This window comes from Rhineura floridana, chromosome 6 (genome assembly GCF_030035675.1).
Source record: "Rhineura floridana isolate rRhiFlo1 chromosome 6, rRhiFlo1.hap2, whole genome shotgun sequence".
Lineage (NCBI taxonomy): Eukaryota > Metazoa > Chordata > Lepidosauria > Squamata > Rhineuridae > Rhineura > Rhineura floridana.
In genome coordinates, this window is record NC_084485.1 from 69,003,345 (window position 1) to 69,022,882 (window position 19,538).

Below are 19,538 nucleotides of genomic sequence, written 5' to 3' on the forward strand. Positions count from 1 at the left end.
TTTCTGCAAACGGAACATGCATGTACAAGAATGACTAGCTTTATAGAGCTTTAAGTCTCCAAAGCAAAGCAAACAAAACAAAAAATTAAGTAAGCATGTCTGAATTTGATGAGACATCAGCATAACAGAAGCAAGCATTTGTTACTACTGAAGAAATGGCTACAGAAATAGCATTGGCTAAAATTTCAAAAGGTAGATGGATTTCCCACAGAAATCGGTTTTGGATGAGAACTGAAAATGGAATTCCACCGATGGTTTCATATATACCTTCATCTTTCCTATTTATACAAAGGGGTTAGTGGATATTGCGTGTGATATGCTAGGTGTTTTTCTTGTTCTCTCCATAAAATAGAAGTGGATAACCCCTGTCCCGGGGGCCTGATACAATCCCCAAGGTGTGGAGAACCTTTGGCCCTCCAGATGTTGCTGAACGACAACTCCCATCATCCCTGGCTGCTGGCCATGCTTGCTGGGTTTATAAGCATTGGGTCATGCAGTCTCTTGGGTTGTTTGGTTGGAGTGTGCCTATCTGACAATGCCCCCCCAATCAATCAGGTTCTTGCTTTTGTTTTCTTTTAATCTCTTGCAAGTGTTCTGTAGCCACACAGTACCAGAAATGAAGTTATTTGGGAGAACAACTGTGGAACCAGCTACTAAGAGAAAAAACAAACTGCACTGTGTAAAAAGGCAGCTCCACTGAATGCAGCTGTAACCTTTTCTAAGAACTACAGTGGACAAAGTTTAATAATAATAATAATAATAATAATAATAATAATAGCAGCAACTACTACTACTATTTACAGTGAAGGATGAGTAAGGTCCCAGGGTGGGTCACACCAATTTAAAAATACATTATTGAAATCAGTTAAAGCAGATTAGTCAAGAGAATAAGTTGGGTCCTAAAATACATACCTCTCAGGTGTCAAAAGATGAGGAAAAAGAGGTGCATCTTCAACATACCATGAAAACTACGTAATGAAGGTGTCAGTTGCACCTCTCTGGAGAGGAAATACCACAGCTTAGGGACTACCACAAATAATGTCCTTTCCCAGACTCTGCCCCCAAGTTCTGAGGGAGAACTACCAAAAAGGCACCCCTCTTAATACCTGAGAGGATCTATAGGGAAAGACGCTGCCATTCAGATACTTGGGGTCTAAGTGGTTTAGGTCTTTAAACACTAATGTAGCACAGAAGATAAGCCACAAGACATGTCTAGCCACATAGTGGTCAATTCCCAGGTTATTGCAAAATTATCCCTGTGACATTGTTTTACATCAGTCTCTATAGGATAACATGCTGCAAAGCCAGGACTGTAAACTCTCATCCACAAACTAACATGAATACATATAGGTGTAATATATAAGCCTTGGAAACAATCCCATAAAAGTTACTAGCCTGTGATTTTATTTTACTAGCCTGTTAAGAGGCGAGCACTCTCTTCCTCTGGGGCTAGCATGAACATGAAAGCTACAAGCCTCTTAGCAGGTTAGTTGCTGTCATTGTTTTTACACTGCCTTCTACCAAGCATATTGGCAGAAAAGGAGTGTGTGTTTTTCCACGCTGGCCAGAAGCCCCTTCCACTGTGGCCAGCACGGAAACTAAGAAGGGTGGCGGAAGAGGGATGGAACAATCCATCTCTCCTCTGCAAGTGAATTTTTTGTCACCTATGCTAACCAGTCAAGTTAGTTATATTATATGCAACATTGTCTCTAGCCCAGGTTACCTCATGTGAGAGGCCATAATAACACAGGACTTCAGCTGATAATGGCAGTACTCCCACCAGTTGCAGCAACATGGAGAGAGAACACTATAGAGTTGAAATTTAACTCTTATTCTGTGTGTGTGTAGGGGGATGGGTCAGTGGCATTTCCAAGCAACTATATTAATTTCAGACTTGTGCAAATGCTGTAGGTACACAGTATCAATGCAGAGAAGGCCTTAAACTAAAATGTTAAGTCTGCCTGGGCTTCAGTTTACTACAAAGAAGAGGGAAGTCATCTTTTCTTCTTTCTATCCTTTGTCAGCCTTGGAGAATGCACTCTTTGGTCAGAAATCACACTTGCCAAAGTCCATGTACTATGTATGTTGACCTCTCAGTGGAAACATTTCTAAAACAAACATTAATTATGAGTTTATTCCAATCTGCTAAGAGGAAGCCAAAGGGTTTTTTGTTTTTAAACAAAAACAAGTTATGTGTATGTTTTAAAAAGAATACTTTATCAGTAGGTAGCTTGCTGCTTTGGGCATGCCATAAGCAATCTTTTAATTATCAAGAAAAGGTGAGAAGGAAGCCAACTATTAACAGATAAGAGAGAAGGCCATGTGTAAGAGATAAATGAAGAATGGAGAGGGAGGAAAAAGAGGAAGTTTAAAAGTTATGGGGAAGCAAGACATCTAGGAAGGAATAAATAGTTGAGTTTGTGTTATTTAGTTGTTGTTTAAGGAGAGGAATTTCTTCACAAAGCACATAAACTACGGAATTTGTTCCCACAAGAGGCAGTGATGGCCACCAACTTAGATGGCTTTAAAAAAGGATTTGATAAACGCATGGAGAAGACTATCAATGGCAATTTCTCAGATGCATTAGAACAATCAACATTTTGGTTTCTCGTCATGTAGCATTTAAGCAAAACATCTGTAAAATGTGAAAATCTCAACACTAATTTGAGAAGGGTTAAAAAACACTTTACAAAACCAAAAAATCTGGGAAGATTTTGAGAAGCAACCATGTCCAGCAAGACATTAAAATCTATGTGGGAGGAAGAAAGGGAGGAGGTGTAGCGATGTGAAGGCCTGGGAAAAAACTGAAAAAATTAGGGAAAAACAGGGGGTTCTTTTAGTTTTTTTCCAAAAAAATGGGAAAAATTGAAAAAACCGGAAAAAATAAAGAAAAAATGGATTATGGAATGTTTTATTTTAGCATGATGAATAAAATGTTTCATTGAATCTTGGTCCCCCCCCCCTTTCCTCAGTTCTTTTTATGGGAATGGATGCTTTATGTCTGCTTGACACTGTGGAGGACTAGCGGAAACAAATAATTTTCTCTGTTATTAATGCTAGTTCTTCTGGGTTTTTTTTAAATAGTTTTTTTGCCTGCTCTCCATAAACTGGCAAAACAAAAGAGGTTCCTTACAGTTCAGGTGTTTCTTACAGTTCAGGAGCTTGTATATCCATTTGTTACAAAAAAAAAGTAAAAATTTAAAAAAGTAAATATACCAAATGTGATAATTTTATACCAAAGCAACTTGTACATAATTACATTTTATGTTCCTGAAGTAACAAAGTGACTTTCAATCTGTAAAAAGTGCTAATACTGCATTTTTCAATTTCCCCCCAAAATTTCATTTTTTTCTGAAAAAAACAGGAACAAAACTGGTTTTTTCCATGGCTTCAAAATTTCTGGAAATTTTACATCTCTAAGGAGGTGGAGGATGTATACATCCCAGAAATCCATGCCTCTTCTTTAAAAGGAGAAGTAGTAAAAGAAGTCACATAACTTCAAAAGAAGTCCTCTTGTCCTGTAAGTTTATCAAAGTCCAAATTACAAGGATGACTCAAAAGGAGAGGAAGCACAGGAATATTTAAAGCAACAGGGATCATTTAGGAAGCATTCTGCACAGCACTGATACTGAAACTCTCTCCATCATCCGACGATCAGACATTATGCAAGGTCTCTGCAATAAAGTCAGTGATCACAGGCCTGCAGAAGACTCTTGAGATGGGTGCAATTCTGAGCCATTGGTTTCTCCTTGATAGTCATAATTAATCAGTGTATACTGCACTGTCTTAATCTGAATGTGGTTTTTGGAGACCGAAGGTTAATTTCAGTCTTTTTGCACCAACCAGAACTGTAAATGCCAATTTCAAAAACCAGTATGTGGATGAGACTCTCCTAACTACACTTCTTTTCTATTGCTGGGGTGGGGAACTTTTTTCTGTCAAGATCTACATTCCTTTGGGGGCAATCTGTTGGGGACTCCATGCCAGCAGCAGGTGGGGCCAGATCCAAAAGTGGGCGTGACTGCCTCTTACTCTTTCTCTAACCCCCTTTTCTCTTTCCTTCCTCACCCATCAGGCTGTGAAAGGAGGGTCAGATTGCTCTTGTCAGAGTTTGAACTGACTGCTCACAGAGGGCGTGGGAAATTAGGCTGAGGGCTGCAGGTTGCTCACCCCTGCTCTATTGCAAATCACAGAAGATAACCTCAAGCTGGGGAAAATGGCCCTTGCTGCAACTAGATGCAACTAAATCCAGCACCTAAAAGGGTTTACCTTTGCTCCTGAACAGTGTACTGGCCTCCACTGGGCTTGTTGCTAAATAGAGAAGGGCAAATGAAGGGAACTGGGCATGCACATTCCTGGCAGCAGGTGCTGCTTCGCTGGGATTCAGCAGCGCTAGTTGCCCACAGAGGGCTCCTATATTTTAACAGAGAAAGACAGATAGTCTCAGCAGACAGCTTGAATCAGCAAATGGATCCAATAATTTCCTCATTGCTCACAAGAAAGTTTCTGGGCCTCCCATTCCAAATTTGGCATGCAGCACTCAAGACATCCAAATGCTAGGGCTGTGTCCAGAAACCAGCAGCTTCCCCATGACTGATTTAACGCTGAAAAACTACATTGGAACAGAAGGGTAAAGGTACCTCAAGGAAGCGGTACCAGCTGGCATGTAGGATTTAGCTCCTGTTTGCTAATTCTGTTGATTCTGCTAGTCCCCAGTTGCTGTCCACATCAGTAGCACAGGAAAACATGATTGGCATAGTTCCTGCGTAACTTGTAGGTATCAAGCATGCTGCATCTACATGTCTGACATTCAAAAAATGTCCTGTCTGGAAATGGTCGAGTTTTACCACTGCACCTTGCTTAAGACCTATATGGCCACCCCAGTGCATTTTAAGTGACTTCAGCATTTTCTGATAAAACAGGAAACCTTAGGCCTACCCAATCTCCACTCTCCTCCTCTTTTGTGACCACAAGGAGATCAGAATCATGTGCTTTAAAACAAACCACAGTTCCCCGTTACATCTGAACTCAGAGGAGTTGTGGTTTCACATCCTGGCTTGTTCACTAACTAGATTTTAAACAAACTACAGGCTTATTTATGCAGCAGGAAGCCATGGTTTTCCCATTGTGTCTGAAGCAGGTCTTCATCTGGATAATGGAAAGCATCATGTAAGGCACTGATCCTGAGTTGGTGACTCCTCTGAGTCCTGACCCACAATTGGGATGTAACCCAACCTAAGGTGGGTCACACCAGGGCCATGACCACAGCTCTCTTTTTTTAAAAAGATTCTTAAGAGAGAGGAGGCAGCCTGAGGAAGGCAGGGGAGAGGGAAAAGAAGGCAAGAGTAAGGGGGAGAGGGAGGAGAGCATGCCCATGCAATAGACAGAAGAGAAAACACTGAAGGGAGAGCCTGACACAGGGTAAAAAAAAGTTTAAGGGTATGCCCCATGTTGCTGATTGAGGTGAAATGTAGTTTCCAAGTGAGAAAAGGTTAAAATGATCAACAGAAGGGAAAGCAGAGTAGCTCAGCTCAGGGCTGCTGACTTTTGACACCCAAGCCAACCTTAAACATGTGCTTCCATCCCATCTCTCACCAAGTTGTACTCTGGGAGGCACTCCCAGATAAGCTCCCCTCACCCGCACTGTTGTCTGCATACCCCAAATCATAGCAGGGACACTCTCTACACTTGTCTTAGCACTCTAGAGGCTGCAGTCAGGACTTCATTTTGAATCAGACATAGATCTTCCAGCTTCACACCATATTTTCACTGCTTAAGTCTATAACTTCCATCAATGAGGCCACAGAGGTATCAAAGTTTGTATCCATAGCAATAGTACGAAGTACCCTCAGGGTTGTAACTCCTTTTCTGAATGTGTTCCTCTCAGCTAGGCATCTACCCTGAAGCCTCAATTTGTGGCTACTCTGCTGCTGTCAAACTACTGGCAGAGACTGCATGGAATGGGCCCTGCCCATATGGTTGGGATAGTCATATACCTTTCAGGTGCATGGGAGGAAATACATCACAGTAAAGTAGCTCCCATACCCTTCCCACCCATGGCCTACAGCCTTCCCTCTCTACCAATAATTTCTTAATAGGAGTATGTTATCTGGGTAAATCAAGCCATTTCTCACTTTCACAGGCTTCCACATGGGCTGTATGCAAAATCATGCTCCTTGGAAAGGAAGAGAAAAGATTCCTGCACGCAAAGCCAAAAGCTGAAGAAGGCCTGGGGGAATAAGATGGTAGGGGGAGGGGGGGAAATGTAACAGATTCATTGGCCAGCGCATAGAAAATACCTGTTGACATCAGGCCACTGATGATGTGGAATGCCTTATTACAGGCAACAAAACAACCACAACCAACCAAGGTCGAAGAGTAAGACAAAGAAAGAGGGGGCTCATGGAAGGGTAATGGCATACGGCATGAAGCACATAAAGGCCTGTTGCATGTTTGTTTGTTTATTTATTTATTTATTTATTTATTATTTGATTTATATCCTGTCCTTCCTCCCAGTAGGAGGCCAGGGTGACAAACAAAAGCACTAAAAACACTTTAAACCTTATAAAAACAGACATTAAAATATATTAAAACAAAACAACTTTAAAAACATTTTTTTAAAAAGCTCTGAAGTATATTTTTTAACAAGGTTAAAAAAACGTATTCTTTAAAAAAAAGGTTTAAAAGCATATTAAAAAACAATTCCAACACAGAAGCAGACTGGGATAAGGTCTCAACTTAAAAGGCTTTTCAAAGAGGAAGGTCTTCAATAGGCGCCAAAAAGATAACAGAAATGGTGCCTGTCTAATATATAAGGGGAGGGAGTTCCACAGGGTAGGTGCTGCCACATTAAAGGTCCATTTCCTATGTTGTGCAAAACGGACTGCCTGATAAGATGGTATCTGCAGGAGGCCCTCACCTGCAGAGCGCAGTGATTGACTGAGTATATAAGGGATAAGATGGTCTTTCAGGTATCCTGGTCCGAAGCTGTATAGGGCTTTGTACACCAAAACTAGAACCTTGAACTTGGCCCGGTAGTAAATGGGCAGCCAGTGCAATTCTTTCAGCAGCAGGGTAACATGTTGGCGATACCCTGCCTCAGTGAGTAGTCTCGCCACCGCATTGTGCAACAGCTGCAGCTTCCGGACCAACCTCAAGGGCAGCCCCACATAGAGCACATTACGGTAATCCAATCTGGAGGTTATCAATGCGTGGACAACAGTGATCAGGCTATCCTGGTCCAGAAACGGGTGCAGCTGTCTTACCAGCTGAAGCTGGTAAAAGGCTCTCCTAGCCACTAAGGTCACCTGGGTCTCTAGCGACAAAGATGGATGCAGGAGCACCCCCAGGTTATGGACTTGCTTTTTCAGAGGGAGTATGACTTCATCCAAAGCAGGCCACTGACCAATTACCAGAACTCAGGAACCACCAACACACAGTGCCTCCGTCTTGCTAGGATTCAGACACAGCTTATTGACCCTCATGCAGCCCACCACCAAGTCCAGGCAACGGTCCAGGGTTTGCACAGCCTCTCCCGATTCAGATGTTACAGAGAAATAGAGCTGGGTATCATCAGGGTACTGCTGACACTTCACCCCAAATCTCCTGATGACTGCTCCCCAGGGCTTCATATAGATGTTAAACAGCATGGGGGACAAGATGGTTCCCTGTGGCACCTCATAACAAAACTGCCAGGGGGCCGAAAGACAATTACTGAATGCTATTCTCTGAAAACGACCCTGGAGATAGTATTGGAACCACTGTAAAACAGTGCCTCCAATATCCATCTCACCAAGTTAGCCCAGAAGGATACCATGGTCAATGGTATCAAAAGTCGCTAGAGATCAAGTAAGAATAACAGGGTTGCACTTCCCCATCCTTCTCCTGATAAAGGTCAACTATCAGGGCGACAAAGGCCAATTCAGTCCCATAACCAGGCCTGAACCCAGACTGGAACTGGTCAAGACAATCTGTTTCATCCAAGAGTACTTGCAATTGCTGCGCCACAACCCTCTCAATCACCTTCCCTAAAAAGAGGGCATGTGCGACCAGTCGGTAATTGTCGCAGTCCAATGGGTCTAGGGTGGGATTTTTCAGGAGTGGTCGGATCACTGCCTCTTTCAGGGAGGCTGGAACCACTCCCTCCCACAATGATGCATTGACCACACCCTGAATCCACTCAGTCAAACCCCCTCAGCAAGCTTTAATAAGCCAAGGACAAGGGTCTAGAGGACACGTTGCTGACTGCATCATCACAAGCACCTTGTCTACGTCATCAGGCCGCATCAACTGAAACCGTTCCCAAGAAGCTGCAGCAGAGCTTGCACTGGACACCTCATTGGGGACTACAGTAGATATGGATGGGGCATCAAGACTGCTACAGAGGCAAGCAACTTTACCCAAAGTGCCTTGCAAACAATTCACAGTGGGCCTCTGAAGGGTCTAAGACTCCATTTCCTGGAGTTGATGTCAACAGACCCCTGACAATATGGAAAAGCTCCACTGGATGGCTACTTGAGGATGTGATGGAGGCAGACAAGTGGGCCCTCTTCGCCGCCCTCACCACCACACAGTAGGCATGGTCATGATGTTTTACTCGTGCTCAATCAGCCTCACAGCACATCTTTCGCCACTTGCGCTCTAGCCTTTGTCCAGCCTGTTTCATTGCCCTTAGCTCACTGGTGTACCAAGGTGCAAACCGGGCTCCACAATGCTGGAGAGGGTGCTCAGGGGCAACCATGTCAAGAGCTCGACGTGCCTTGCTATTCCACAGTGTGACAAGGGCTTCAACAGGGTCACCTGCTCTATCTACTGGGAACTCCCCCAGGGCATTCAGGAATCCTGTGGATTCCATTAGTCTCCAGGGGCGGACTAGCTTAATCTGTCCACCACCCCTGCAGGGAAGGATCGGAGCCATAAGTCTAAACTTCACCAGGAAGTGGTCTGACCATGACAATGGGGTGACATCCACCCCCCTATCTCCAGACCACCCCTTCCTCCATCTGGAGCAAAAACCAAGTCGAGGGTGTGCCCTGTCCTATGCATTGGACCAGTGACAACTTGAGAAATCCCCATGTTCATCATGGAGGCCATGAAGTCCCAAGCCAGAACACTAGAGGCAGCCTCAGCATGGACATTGAAATCACCCATGACTATCATTCTGGGCTCCTCTAATACCACAGCCAAGATGACCTCCACCAGCTCAGTCAGAGAAGCTGCCGGGCAGCAGGGTAGGTGAGTTTGGCCTATGGAATTATTTCACAGCCACCTCAACTGCACTGAGAACAGCAGGCAGCAATAAACCAAAGTGGGGTCATTTCATAGGCTGTGAGGGGTAGAGAAAAATGTGTGACAAGGAGGCAGAGCTGATGGCCAGAACAATGGTAAAGATGTGGTCAGGCCAATGACTAGGCCACTTTTCTTACATGCTCAGGGCCCAGCCTTGAACTCTACGGCCCAGGGACAAGCTCCAATGTCCAACATGCTCCAGGCCAAACTGGGACCTGAGCAGTAGTCTCAGTGAATACAGAGTGAAAGAATGCAAAATCAGCAGCTGCATGGAAGACACTTTGTGGTTTCTTTCTCCACACTGTTCTAGTCCAAGGCAGGTCTTGGGCTGGTGTGAAGAGTTATGAAAGAAATTGGGGACCCTTCATGGCATGTTGGAAGAGAGGCAGTGGGAAAGAAACCCACAGGGAGCTTCATGTGGAAGAGCACAGTGATCACTAAAGAGCGCAGGGACGTAACAGCAGCCCTACTACATCAGACTAAAGGTCTACCTAGTCCAGTATCTTGTTTCCCACAACGGTCAGCCAGATGCCTATGGGAAGCCCACAGGCAGGACATGTGCAATAGCCTCCTCCTGCTGCTGTTCCCCAATGACTGGCATTCAGAAGTAGAGATAGGCAAGAATTTAAGTTCAGTTCGCATTTCAAGCCGAATCTATCAAATTCAAACTTTCTGAAACAATATGAGAACCAAAATGCAGCCATCCTTCGAAATTCTCACTTATTTTAATTTTGCAATGCAGTTCACCAACCAGTGTTTACAAAAATGCCTATATTAGGGGTAAGTGTGCATAAAAATGAATACATGAGTGAAAACATACAAAAATGCATTAGATAATGATAAACGGCTTGCAAAAATGTGTACATTAGTTAAAACTGCCTACAAAAATGTGTTAATTAGGAGAAATTTGCACTATAAATGCTGGAGAATTTTCATGAGGATTTTTTTTTAAAAAAAATTGCTGCAGAAATGTGGATAACTGAATTTAAGATTGGAAAAATGAGAAACTAAGAGAACCCAAACTGACAGATCTTTCATTCCTATTCAGAAGCATCCTTAAAAGCACCCCAGGGGTTTCCTTCCCATGTTTCTTGTCCTCACCTCTCACATGGGGCTTATCTGCATAATGACCCCTGCCCCAGCTTCTGACTTACATGTTATGCCCCACAATGAAGATGTCTGAAATGACATCAGTATACTATAGTGGCTGCATGCCTGGTTTCATGGTGTGCTGCTATGCCACTGAAAGGTTTCACCCAGCTCTTAGGGACATGCAGCAGTGATGTGGAATTTCCACATTCAATTCATGAGAGAAGCTGCTCTCTGTGTTACAACATCCGCATGGAAAAGATGCCAAGTGGAGGCTGGTTCCAGAAGGGAAACGCAAGAGGTCTAATATGTGAATTGACATTCTTCCTCCTTATTTGTTACTGCTCCTTGTGTGCCCCTTAAGCTCTTTACCTTGCTCACTTGCCATAGCTCCTGCCCCTTGCTGGTCCAAACAACAGACAGGCTGACTGGAACCCAATGCCTGGGGGACACAAACCTCAGCTTAGGTCAAGGGTGAACCTGGACTCCTCCAGATCTTGCTGGACTACAGCTTCCATCACCTCTGACAACTGCCCATGGTGTCTGGGGCTGACGGGAGTCCAACAACATGTGGGGTGCCACAGGATGAAGGGTTCTGGGTCTAGGGCAAGAAACGTATGGTTCAGCTGGGAACTGGTGGGGTGGGGGAAGCAAAGTTCAAATCTCAGTTCTGCCTCAACTGTCTTATTAAACCTTGAGCAAACACCTGGGCATCTTGTCAAAAGGAGACCTGAGCACCGACACAGCTTAGGATACAAAGTGCTCTTGCCACAGCCCAAGTTCCCAAGGGCTGCTCCCTGCCAGAGGCGGGCTCTGAAGACTTAGGAGGATGGGGAGCACTGAGTTCCTAAACCACCAATGGTTGCTCAGTGGCAGAGCATCTGCCTTAGGTGCAGAAGGGCCCTGGTTCAATCCCCAGCATCTCCAAGGAGGGTTGGGAGAGAACCCTGCTTGAAACTCTGGAGAGTCGCTGCCAGTCAGCATAGACAATACTGAGCTAGATAGACCAAAGGGTCTCGCTCAGTATAAGGCAGCTTCCTATGAACCTCAGAAGGCAATGAGTAAAGTGGCTGCCCTGCTAAACACTTTCATGGGGCAGGGGGAATGACCCCAGGGGACAGACAGTGAACACTACAGGTAATACTGCCTGTGAGGTACCTGTGCCCCTATCCTTGGACACCTCACCCCTGGGACATTGTGTGCCCTAGGAGCACCTTCTTTCTTCACCACCACCAAACCCAGTGGCTGTAGGAGTCAGTATAGCCCTGACAGTGTGCACTGTCATAGAGTCCCCAACAGCTTTAGCACATGAGCAGATTCCCACGAGCAAGACAGGATTCCACATGCACGCACACGCACCTTCGCTGCACGACAAATTAAAGCCTCAGACTGAGACTAAAGGATATATTTGCCATGTGATCATCTAGAAATAGCAGTCGTATGGGAGAGGGAGGCTCAAATTAAGATAACAGCATACAAAAGGGGGGGGGAATCACCATTCTCAGCCCAAAATCACAGCACCAAACTGCTATTTTACTCCCCGAAGGTGCCTACTTGTTATAATGCCACCTCATCATGGGGGGGGGGGGTTGGCAGGAAAATGTTGCACAGGTGGGTCAAATCAACCTCCTCATGCATTGGAATCCCAAACCATATAGGGGATCCTGCAGCTAACATTTCAAGAGGAGGAAAAACCCAAGCTCAGGATAAATGGTCACATGACAAATGTTTCATCCAGTCCCAGCTAACTACAGATAAGTGCTGAAGTTACACATAGCAGGAAACACAGGCGTTGCCTTATTATACAGCCACAAGCATGGCTGTATAGAGAGCTAGACCACTGGTCCGTTCACCTCAGTATTGTCTACACTGATTCAGAGCAGCTCTCCAGAGTTTCAAGGAGGAGTTTTTTTGAGCTTTTCCTGGAGATGCCAGGGGCTGAGCCTGGCCTTCTGCATGCCAAACATGTGCTCCACCACTGAACTATGCTCCATTCTCACATCTCTGCTTGGCAGCAAGCCTTTTATGTTACCTGTTACTGAATCCAGCCCTGCTACCTGAGAGGCACCCTAACTATGCCTGGCCAGAATGCCCTTCCAGGCTCCAGCCTGGAACAGGGTTTCTCTGAAGTCAAGATAAGGGGAACAAATGCAAGTTGATTATTAATTTAATTAATTTAAATAGAATTAGGGTGACCCTAGTTTGCTCCTGTGAGACAATGGCTCATCCAGTGGGCCACCCCCAGCTGTATGCATTCACCGCTTGGCACAGGAAGCACATGCTTCTGTGATCCAGATTTGGCATTTCCACCAGGAGAGCCCCCCTTCTCTAATTACATCTTTAGACTGTCTTTCCCTTGCCACTTCCTGTTCCCAATTGCAGCTGTGAAATATGCTAATCCACTGCTTACACCACCAAACAAGAGAGCTAATAATAACCTGCAAGTTTTCAAAGGACACACACACAAAAAGAGTAGATTTCGGTGTCTCACCCTTCCTAGTGCAGCTGCCATCCCACGCTGGTTGACCCCTTGTACTGCATGACAACTGGCCGGGCCTGTCCTGTTTCCTTTGCGTTTACTCTGGCCTCCCCTCCTACTAGGAATCCTTTAATACTCAAATAGCAAATGCTCCATTCTCTATCTCAACAAACAGATCAAGACTGTACCTTTTCGTTGGACCAACTAGAGTTGAAAAATTCCAAATTCTTTAAAGCTACACAGAATTCTTTGACAGGATATTCAGGATAAACATCAGGGGGTGGGGAGAGAGAAAAAAATACACTTTGTCTTTGAGGCACATCATCCTATTTTCCCACTCACTGCTATGTGTGCAGATTTTTAATTCTAGCGTGATGAGGATGTGGCCAGCACAAGGTATTGTGCCGCTTGAAGCACACAGACCACCACTACTGCCTTCTCTGGTTAGAAATGTGAAGGCCCAGAAAAAACTGGGGAAAATAGAGGAAATCCAGGTTTTTACCTAATTTTTCCAAATTTCCCCCCCGGGCCTTCACATCTCTATCCCTGGTGAACTGACCTCCACTGCTCTTGTCCTTCTTAAGTATGAGCAGCAGCCACTCAGGCAGTTCTAGGCATTCAGCCATCTCGTCTCACAATATCTTGCTTGGAGGAAGGATCCTTCCTCAGAGTGAGGCACTGTGAATGAAGCAGCCCTGGAGAGTGCCTGTGCCACTGTTATGGAGAAATGGCAGAAGTTCCACAAATTTACTATCATTAAATTTTAAATATCATTTGCCACAACAATGGTAAATACTATCTAGAGTTTAACAGCTGGAAACTATGAAGCTTTAAACAGGCACTCTCTTGGAGCCACCCTACCCCACAATGCCTCACTCAAAGGAAGGATCTTTCCTCAGAGCAAGTGATGGGCAATCCAGACGACTGTAGGAGCAGAAGGGTCAGGGAGACTGATCCTCCACTTCTCCCAATCAGCTGCCTGAGGCAAAGGGCTCACCTTGTCTGCCAGAACTGAATGAAAAAAGCTGTGTAACTCAAATGCTTGATTCAGTAATTTCAATAGTAGTTAGTCCACGTTTCAAAAGATTTTTTATTGTCTGCTCTGCATTTCTTGAGCTGTAAATCCGATGGGGCTACTGTAATTTTAAAAATACATATATTCCATAGTTTTTTTTTATAGCGGCTATCTTCACATTTATAAAGAAAGACCTGACATTTTACCAGGTGGACTTGAATTTGCACAACCACACAAAGTAATATCAAAGAGCAGCCACCTCCTCTACAAAGCTACCCTTTGAACCAAAATGCATGTCTGACTTGTGCCATTCTTCAAACTAGTACATTTTACATAGTACATTGTACGCTGCAATGTCAGTGCCAATTTCAAGTTAGCTAAGGATCAATGAAAGACTCAAGCCACAGCACATGTGCACTTCTACTGCAATATACCAGAGGGCAGGAAACATACCTCTACGTTAAAGATACACTTGCCATACAATGCTCCAGAGATCTTATTGGGTTTCCTTGCAGCAACATTTGAGACCTGTAAGGATTACCAGGTGCAGATTTCCTCTGCTGTGTGAAATATAGCAAGGGGATAGGTGAAAGCTGCAGAAACTTCCATTGCTTTTCTTTTAAACAACACCACTTGGATCTTGCCAAGTCAGATTTTGAGAACCTAGCACCCTTTACAAATTTGCCTTTGGAGTCTATGTAGTCCAGGTCAATGAACTGCTGGCAGCTTGGTTAGCAAGGAAGCAAAAACACAGGTGCTTTGTACAAACTGTTACTGCCCCAGTTGCACTCAAGCCCCATCTGCACTATACATTTAAAGCAGTGTTATACCACTTTAAACTGTTGTAGCTTCCCCCAAAGAATCCTGAGAACTGTAGTGGTTTAACATTCTCTGAGTGGTTTAACAAGCAATCCCTATTCCCAGGGAACTATGGGAATTGTAGCTCTGTGAGGGGAACAGAGGTCTCCTAACAACTTTCAACACCCTTAACAAACTACAGTTTCCAGTTTTAAATGTGTAGTGCAGATGGGGCCTCAAACTCTGCCATCAAGTTTGCTAACCTCACCTCAAACTCTTTGTCATCTGCTCTCCCTACTCTCTCAAGAGGCATTCTCTTGAGAGATGAATACAGAAACACCGCTTTTTAAATGTTTCTCTCCACCAGCCTTGCCCAACCTGGTTTCCTCCAGATGTTATTGAACTACAACTCCCATCAATCCTGACCATTGACGATGCTTGCTAGGGCTGATGGGAGCTAGAGTTCAACAATATCTGGAGGGAACCAGGCTGAGGAAAGCTGATCTGCACTATTCAACACCATCTTTATGGTGTTGGATTTTGCACATCCAAGTTTTAATGCCTGGCAAAAGAACATAAAAGGGGAAGGCATGCAACTAAAAGTGTCAGGCTAGGAGAGATGTGCCAGCTTGCCAGCAGAGGTGCATGTATCCCTTTAAGATATTACAGAAACCACATTTTGGGTGGTTTCATAACACATCTCAAAGAAGAGGTTAATCCCAGTAAAATATTTAGGTCAGTGACTGAGATCCAATTCATACTGGGTTCATGGCAGCTGCTTTTTTACTTTGGCCTATTGCTTGTCCCTGCTCAAGGTGACAGGCTTATATGAAACCTGCTCACTAGAAACAAAATCTGCCAGTTTTGCACCACCAAGTAAACCCATGTAGTGGAATTCAAAAACTGGCTGCCTCTGTTCATGGCGGTGAGTCATGCAACCTTTTAACTTCAATCAAGAAGCTGCTGCCATGGACTGAAGAGAGAAGGGGGGAAGCAGCCATCATGAGCCTGGCAATTGTGTGGACTGGCCTCATTCTCAGTTATTGTATTTCGAGGCTTGGTGTGCTGTGTTTAAAGGGTCTCAACACCCATGGGAAAAAATATCAAATAGTTTTTACCTGACAGACATCCTATCACGGAAGATCATTTGACACAGATAAGCCCAGCAGATGATTTCCCTCTCTACCCAGCAGCATGCACCGTATGTCTCTTCTGAATTTGTCTAGCAAATTATATTCACAACAAGGGGTGAGGGGGAGATAGCCTTTCCTGCCAAGCTGTCTAATTTTTATGCAGATTATTGGTCCCTGGCACGTGATTTATAGACTCAAGCCTACCTACGCAGATCCAAGATATTTGACCTTGAAATCCTTATTAACTGGCACAGGAACTGCTTCAAGCAAGAGATCAGCTTTCTCTAGACCTCCAGAGGCCACAGAAACTTTTATTTCCCCATTGGGGCAATATATCTCTTTACCTTCCACTGGTGAGGTCTTCAATCTCTTGCAAATGTTATGTACGCCCCCATAAGTGTCGTTTATCCGGGTCACAGCCTCTCCACTGCGAAGCTCCATGAGGTTACGCAGGTCCATAACCGAGCAACCAAAGTCCCCCTCATGGTTGCCCTCAGCAACAGAGTTCCCAGGATGGTGATCTGCAGAGTTGTTTGTCATCTTGACAAAAACTGAGTTGGTTCAATGAGAAAACAGCTCAAGAAATGTTGTCTGCAACTTTTTCACTCCAGTATCTCTTTCCTCTACAATATCAGGGCAGGCAATGCTCACTTTTGAGCTTCATACAGAAAGCAGCCCAGTTCTATGGCCTGCAGGGCACCGGAAGCAATGCCTCTGGGGAAATGGGAGGATCCTGGGTTAGATGGCAGGGCTGGCAGAGGGTGGAGGAACCAGCACTTCTTTTTGCAGCTCCCCAGGTGAAACTGGCAAACCTAGCCAAGCCCAATTTCTTCCGATAAAGGTGTAAACAGGATGCACATGTTACCGTGGAAGCAACCTTAGCAACAGCCAGCATGCATCTCCTGAAGAAAGAGATGGGCTCCCTGGATACTGTCTTCAACCAAAACTGCAAGACAAGGAAACAAAAATTGTAAGTTAATAAGAGACCCAAGAGACCAGTTTATATACACATGGGTATGGAAGAGGCAGTGGGAACTATATATATATTCACTAATAGGCAAAAAAACCCTTGCGGTTTAAGAACGTACCTATAGCCAACAGATATTTCTATCAAACTTTAAAAAGCAGGGAAATTGAGTAGCTATAGTGAATGCACCAGGGGAGCAGGAGACCTGACTTCCTCTCTGAGATATTGTACTGCCCTACAAATTTGTCGAAATGCAAACACAATTTGGGTTGGTCTTTCACAGTCCAATCCACTTCCTGTGTAGCTTGGAAGAATTTGGTAACATGTGCCTCTGTAGTTAGTAAAGGGTGCTAAGAGTTGCTAGGAGACACCCTGTTTTCCTCACAGAGCTTCAATCAGAGCAGCTGACTGTTAAACCATTGTGGCCATTGGAGCTCTTGTCAGAGGAATAGGAGTCTCCTAACAACTCTCAGCACCCTTCACAAACTACACTTCACAGGATTCTTTAGGGGAAGCAATAACTGTTTAAAGTGGAATAATGGCTGGCGTGGGTGTGGCTCCCTGATTAGCCAAGCCAAACAGCTGTGAGTCTGGCTTTTAGAACACTGACAGTTGGTTCTTACTGAGCAAGCCCACACTTATCATTGACTCCAATGCTAAATTTCTTAAATTAATTAAAAATCAGCCAGGCATTTTTTTTAACTTTTACACTGCAGAAAATGAAGGTCGGAGTATGGGGCAAGGTCAGTAATAGGATTGCAAGTACTCTGTGAACATGGCTGATTTTTAATTAATTTCCACAAATTATGAGAACACTGACAGAAAAAAGACCCAACAGGATTCCCCCCCCTCTTTTTACACTCTGAACTTTTTCTCTGACTGTTTTGTATATTGCCATGGAAATTTAGAGGGTTGTTAAGCAAACGTTTCTGAGTTCAGGACTATAAGTTTTGTAAGGTTTTGTTTTGAAATGAGCTTATGGGAAGCAGCAGAATGGCATGGGGGGTATTTTCAATTTAACATTGCAGAATGCAAAAAATCCATGCTGGCTATAGAATACAGCCACAGTTGTGGCTGTATAATTCAGGGAATGAAATTGCTAGGGATGTAGCAAAGTTTAAAGAACAAGGATCATCCCAGATATCACACTGCTCTTCAGAGCATCTTTGACGTATAGAATATTTATGCTGCCTTTCCATTCATAAGAGTTTTTAAAACCACAACAACACACAATTACAAATACAATTACAAATAACCACGCAGCTAAAAATATAGCAAAGCTAGCAGATTTTTTTTAAAGCCCTCTAAAACAACATGCTCAGTTCAAACAGATTATGAACTCTGGTCCTAGAGAGGGAAATACAGAAAAGTAAAGAAAGGTTACAAAACAGCAGAGAAGAGGTGCAAAGGAAGGGAGTAGCCTTCCTAGCATCTCTCACTTTGCTGGCTTTTTGTATTAAAAGGGAGTGTGACCTCCAGAATAATTCCCGACCATAAAAGAAAAAAAATGCCTACACTTTTAAAAAATAAGGCCAAAAGCACAACTGCATAGGCAGCTGTAACTTCTCAGTAGTGATGTCATGAACATCCAAGCTTTAAGAACTGGTGCCTGAGGTTGGTTCCCTCTCCCATTCTGCCCATCCCTTTTTCCTAAAGTGTCGTATCTTTTATAAGCTGCTCTAGTGGCCTTTTTACCTAAAGACTGGGGTTAAAATGCTTTAAATAAATATTAACAAAAACTGCTTTAGAAAGCTGTCTCTCTCCCGATCCCCAGTCACTTTGGACGGAAAATGTGGGCTTGGCCTCCCTTCAGCCTTGAACCAACTACTTCAGGAAAGAATCCACAGCTCCTACACTGGCTGAGTGGAGGAAGTGGGTTGTACTCAATGCAGTGTTAAGTCACTTGCTCGGACAGTGCAAGGATATCTGCTTGCGCAATGGAAATCTCTTCCCTCTCTCTCCCCAAATCTGCTCCAGAGAGTTTGGGAAAGCCCAGAACAGATTTTGGAGACATGAGAGGAGGGGAAGTTCTCTTGCACAAGAATAAATTCTTGCACTGATGGAAAGCATTAGTTGGATACCACCCAAAGTTTCCTTCCCCAATAAAGCAGATTTTGACAAAATGTTAGGAGAAACTTTCTAATGGTACAAGCACTTCAAGAGCAAAACAGATTGTCTTAGGTCGGAGGTTGTGGGCTGTCCTTCACTGGATATGCTTATGCCAAGGTTGGCTGGCCACCCGTCAGGGATGCTATAGCTGCATCCTGCCTTGCAGATCCTGTTTTAACTGTGGGTGGGTACACTAGATTACCTCAACGGTCATTTCTACCTCTATCTTCCTGGCCCTGTTTAGAACTAGCACCTGTATACTAACATACAACTGCCAGTGATATTCCCCCACACGAAAGAGAAGTGTGCATGCACCATCTACAGTTTACAGGCTAGGCCCAGGTTATGGGGCAGAGGTAGTGGATCTGTTTTGACTCTAAAAAAATTCCTGTAAGGCTAGAGAATAGACACCTTCTCCTATCCTGTATGTATACAGTTATTGATATACAGATGCTAGCCATTTTGCATTTTATTTAACACAGTACTGAATGATGGAAAATATTGGAATGGAAATTTGCTGTTCTGTTAACTCTGTAATTCCTTTGGACTACACTGAAGTCTGGACCCAAAGCTATATTGTAATGGAAAACTCTTTAAAGTCACCAGTTCAGCCTCTGACCTAACTAGCTTATTTTTTTTGCATGTACACTGTGAAGATTC

At 44.1% G+C, this 19,538-nt stretch overlaps 1 protein-coding gene across 10 annotated transcripts in view; it reads right to left on the reverse strand.

Moving 5' to 3' along the window:
- ATP2B4 (ATPase plasma membrane Ca2+ transporting 4) overlaps positions 1-19,538 on the reverse strand; it is a 184,737-nt gene that overhangs the window by 77,072 nt on the left and 88,127 nt on the right. For all 10 annotated transcript variants that reach the window (XM_061632244.1, XM_061632241.1, XM_061632235.1 and 7 more), the window contains one exon: positions 16,147-16,748. In XM_061632244.1, coding sequence (XP_061488228.1) covers positions 16,147-16,342 — 196 coding nt within the window. In that variant the 5' untranslated portion in view covers positions 16,343-16,748. The remainder of the gene's footprint in view (positions 1-16,146; positions 16,749-19,538) is intronic.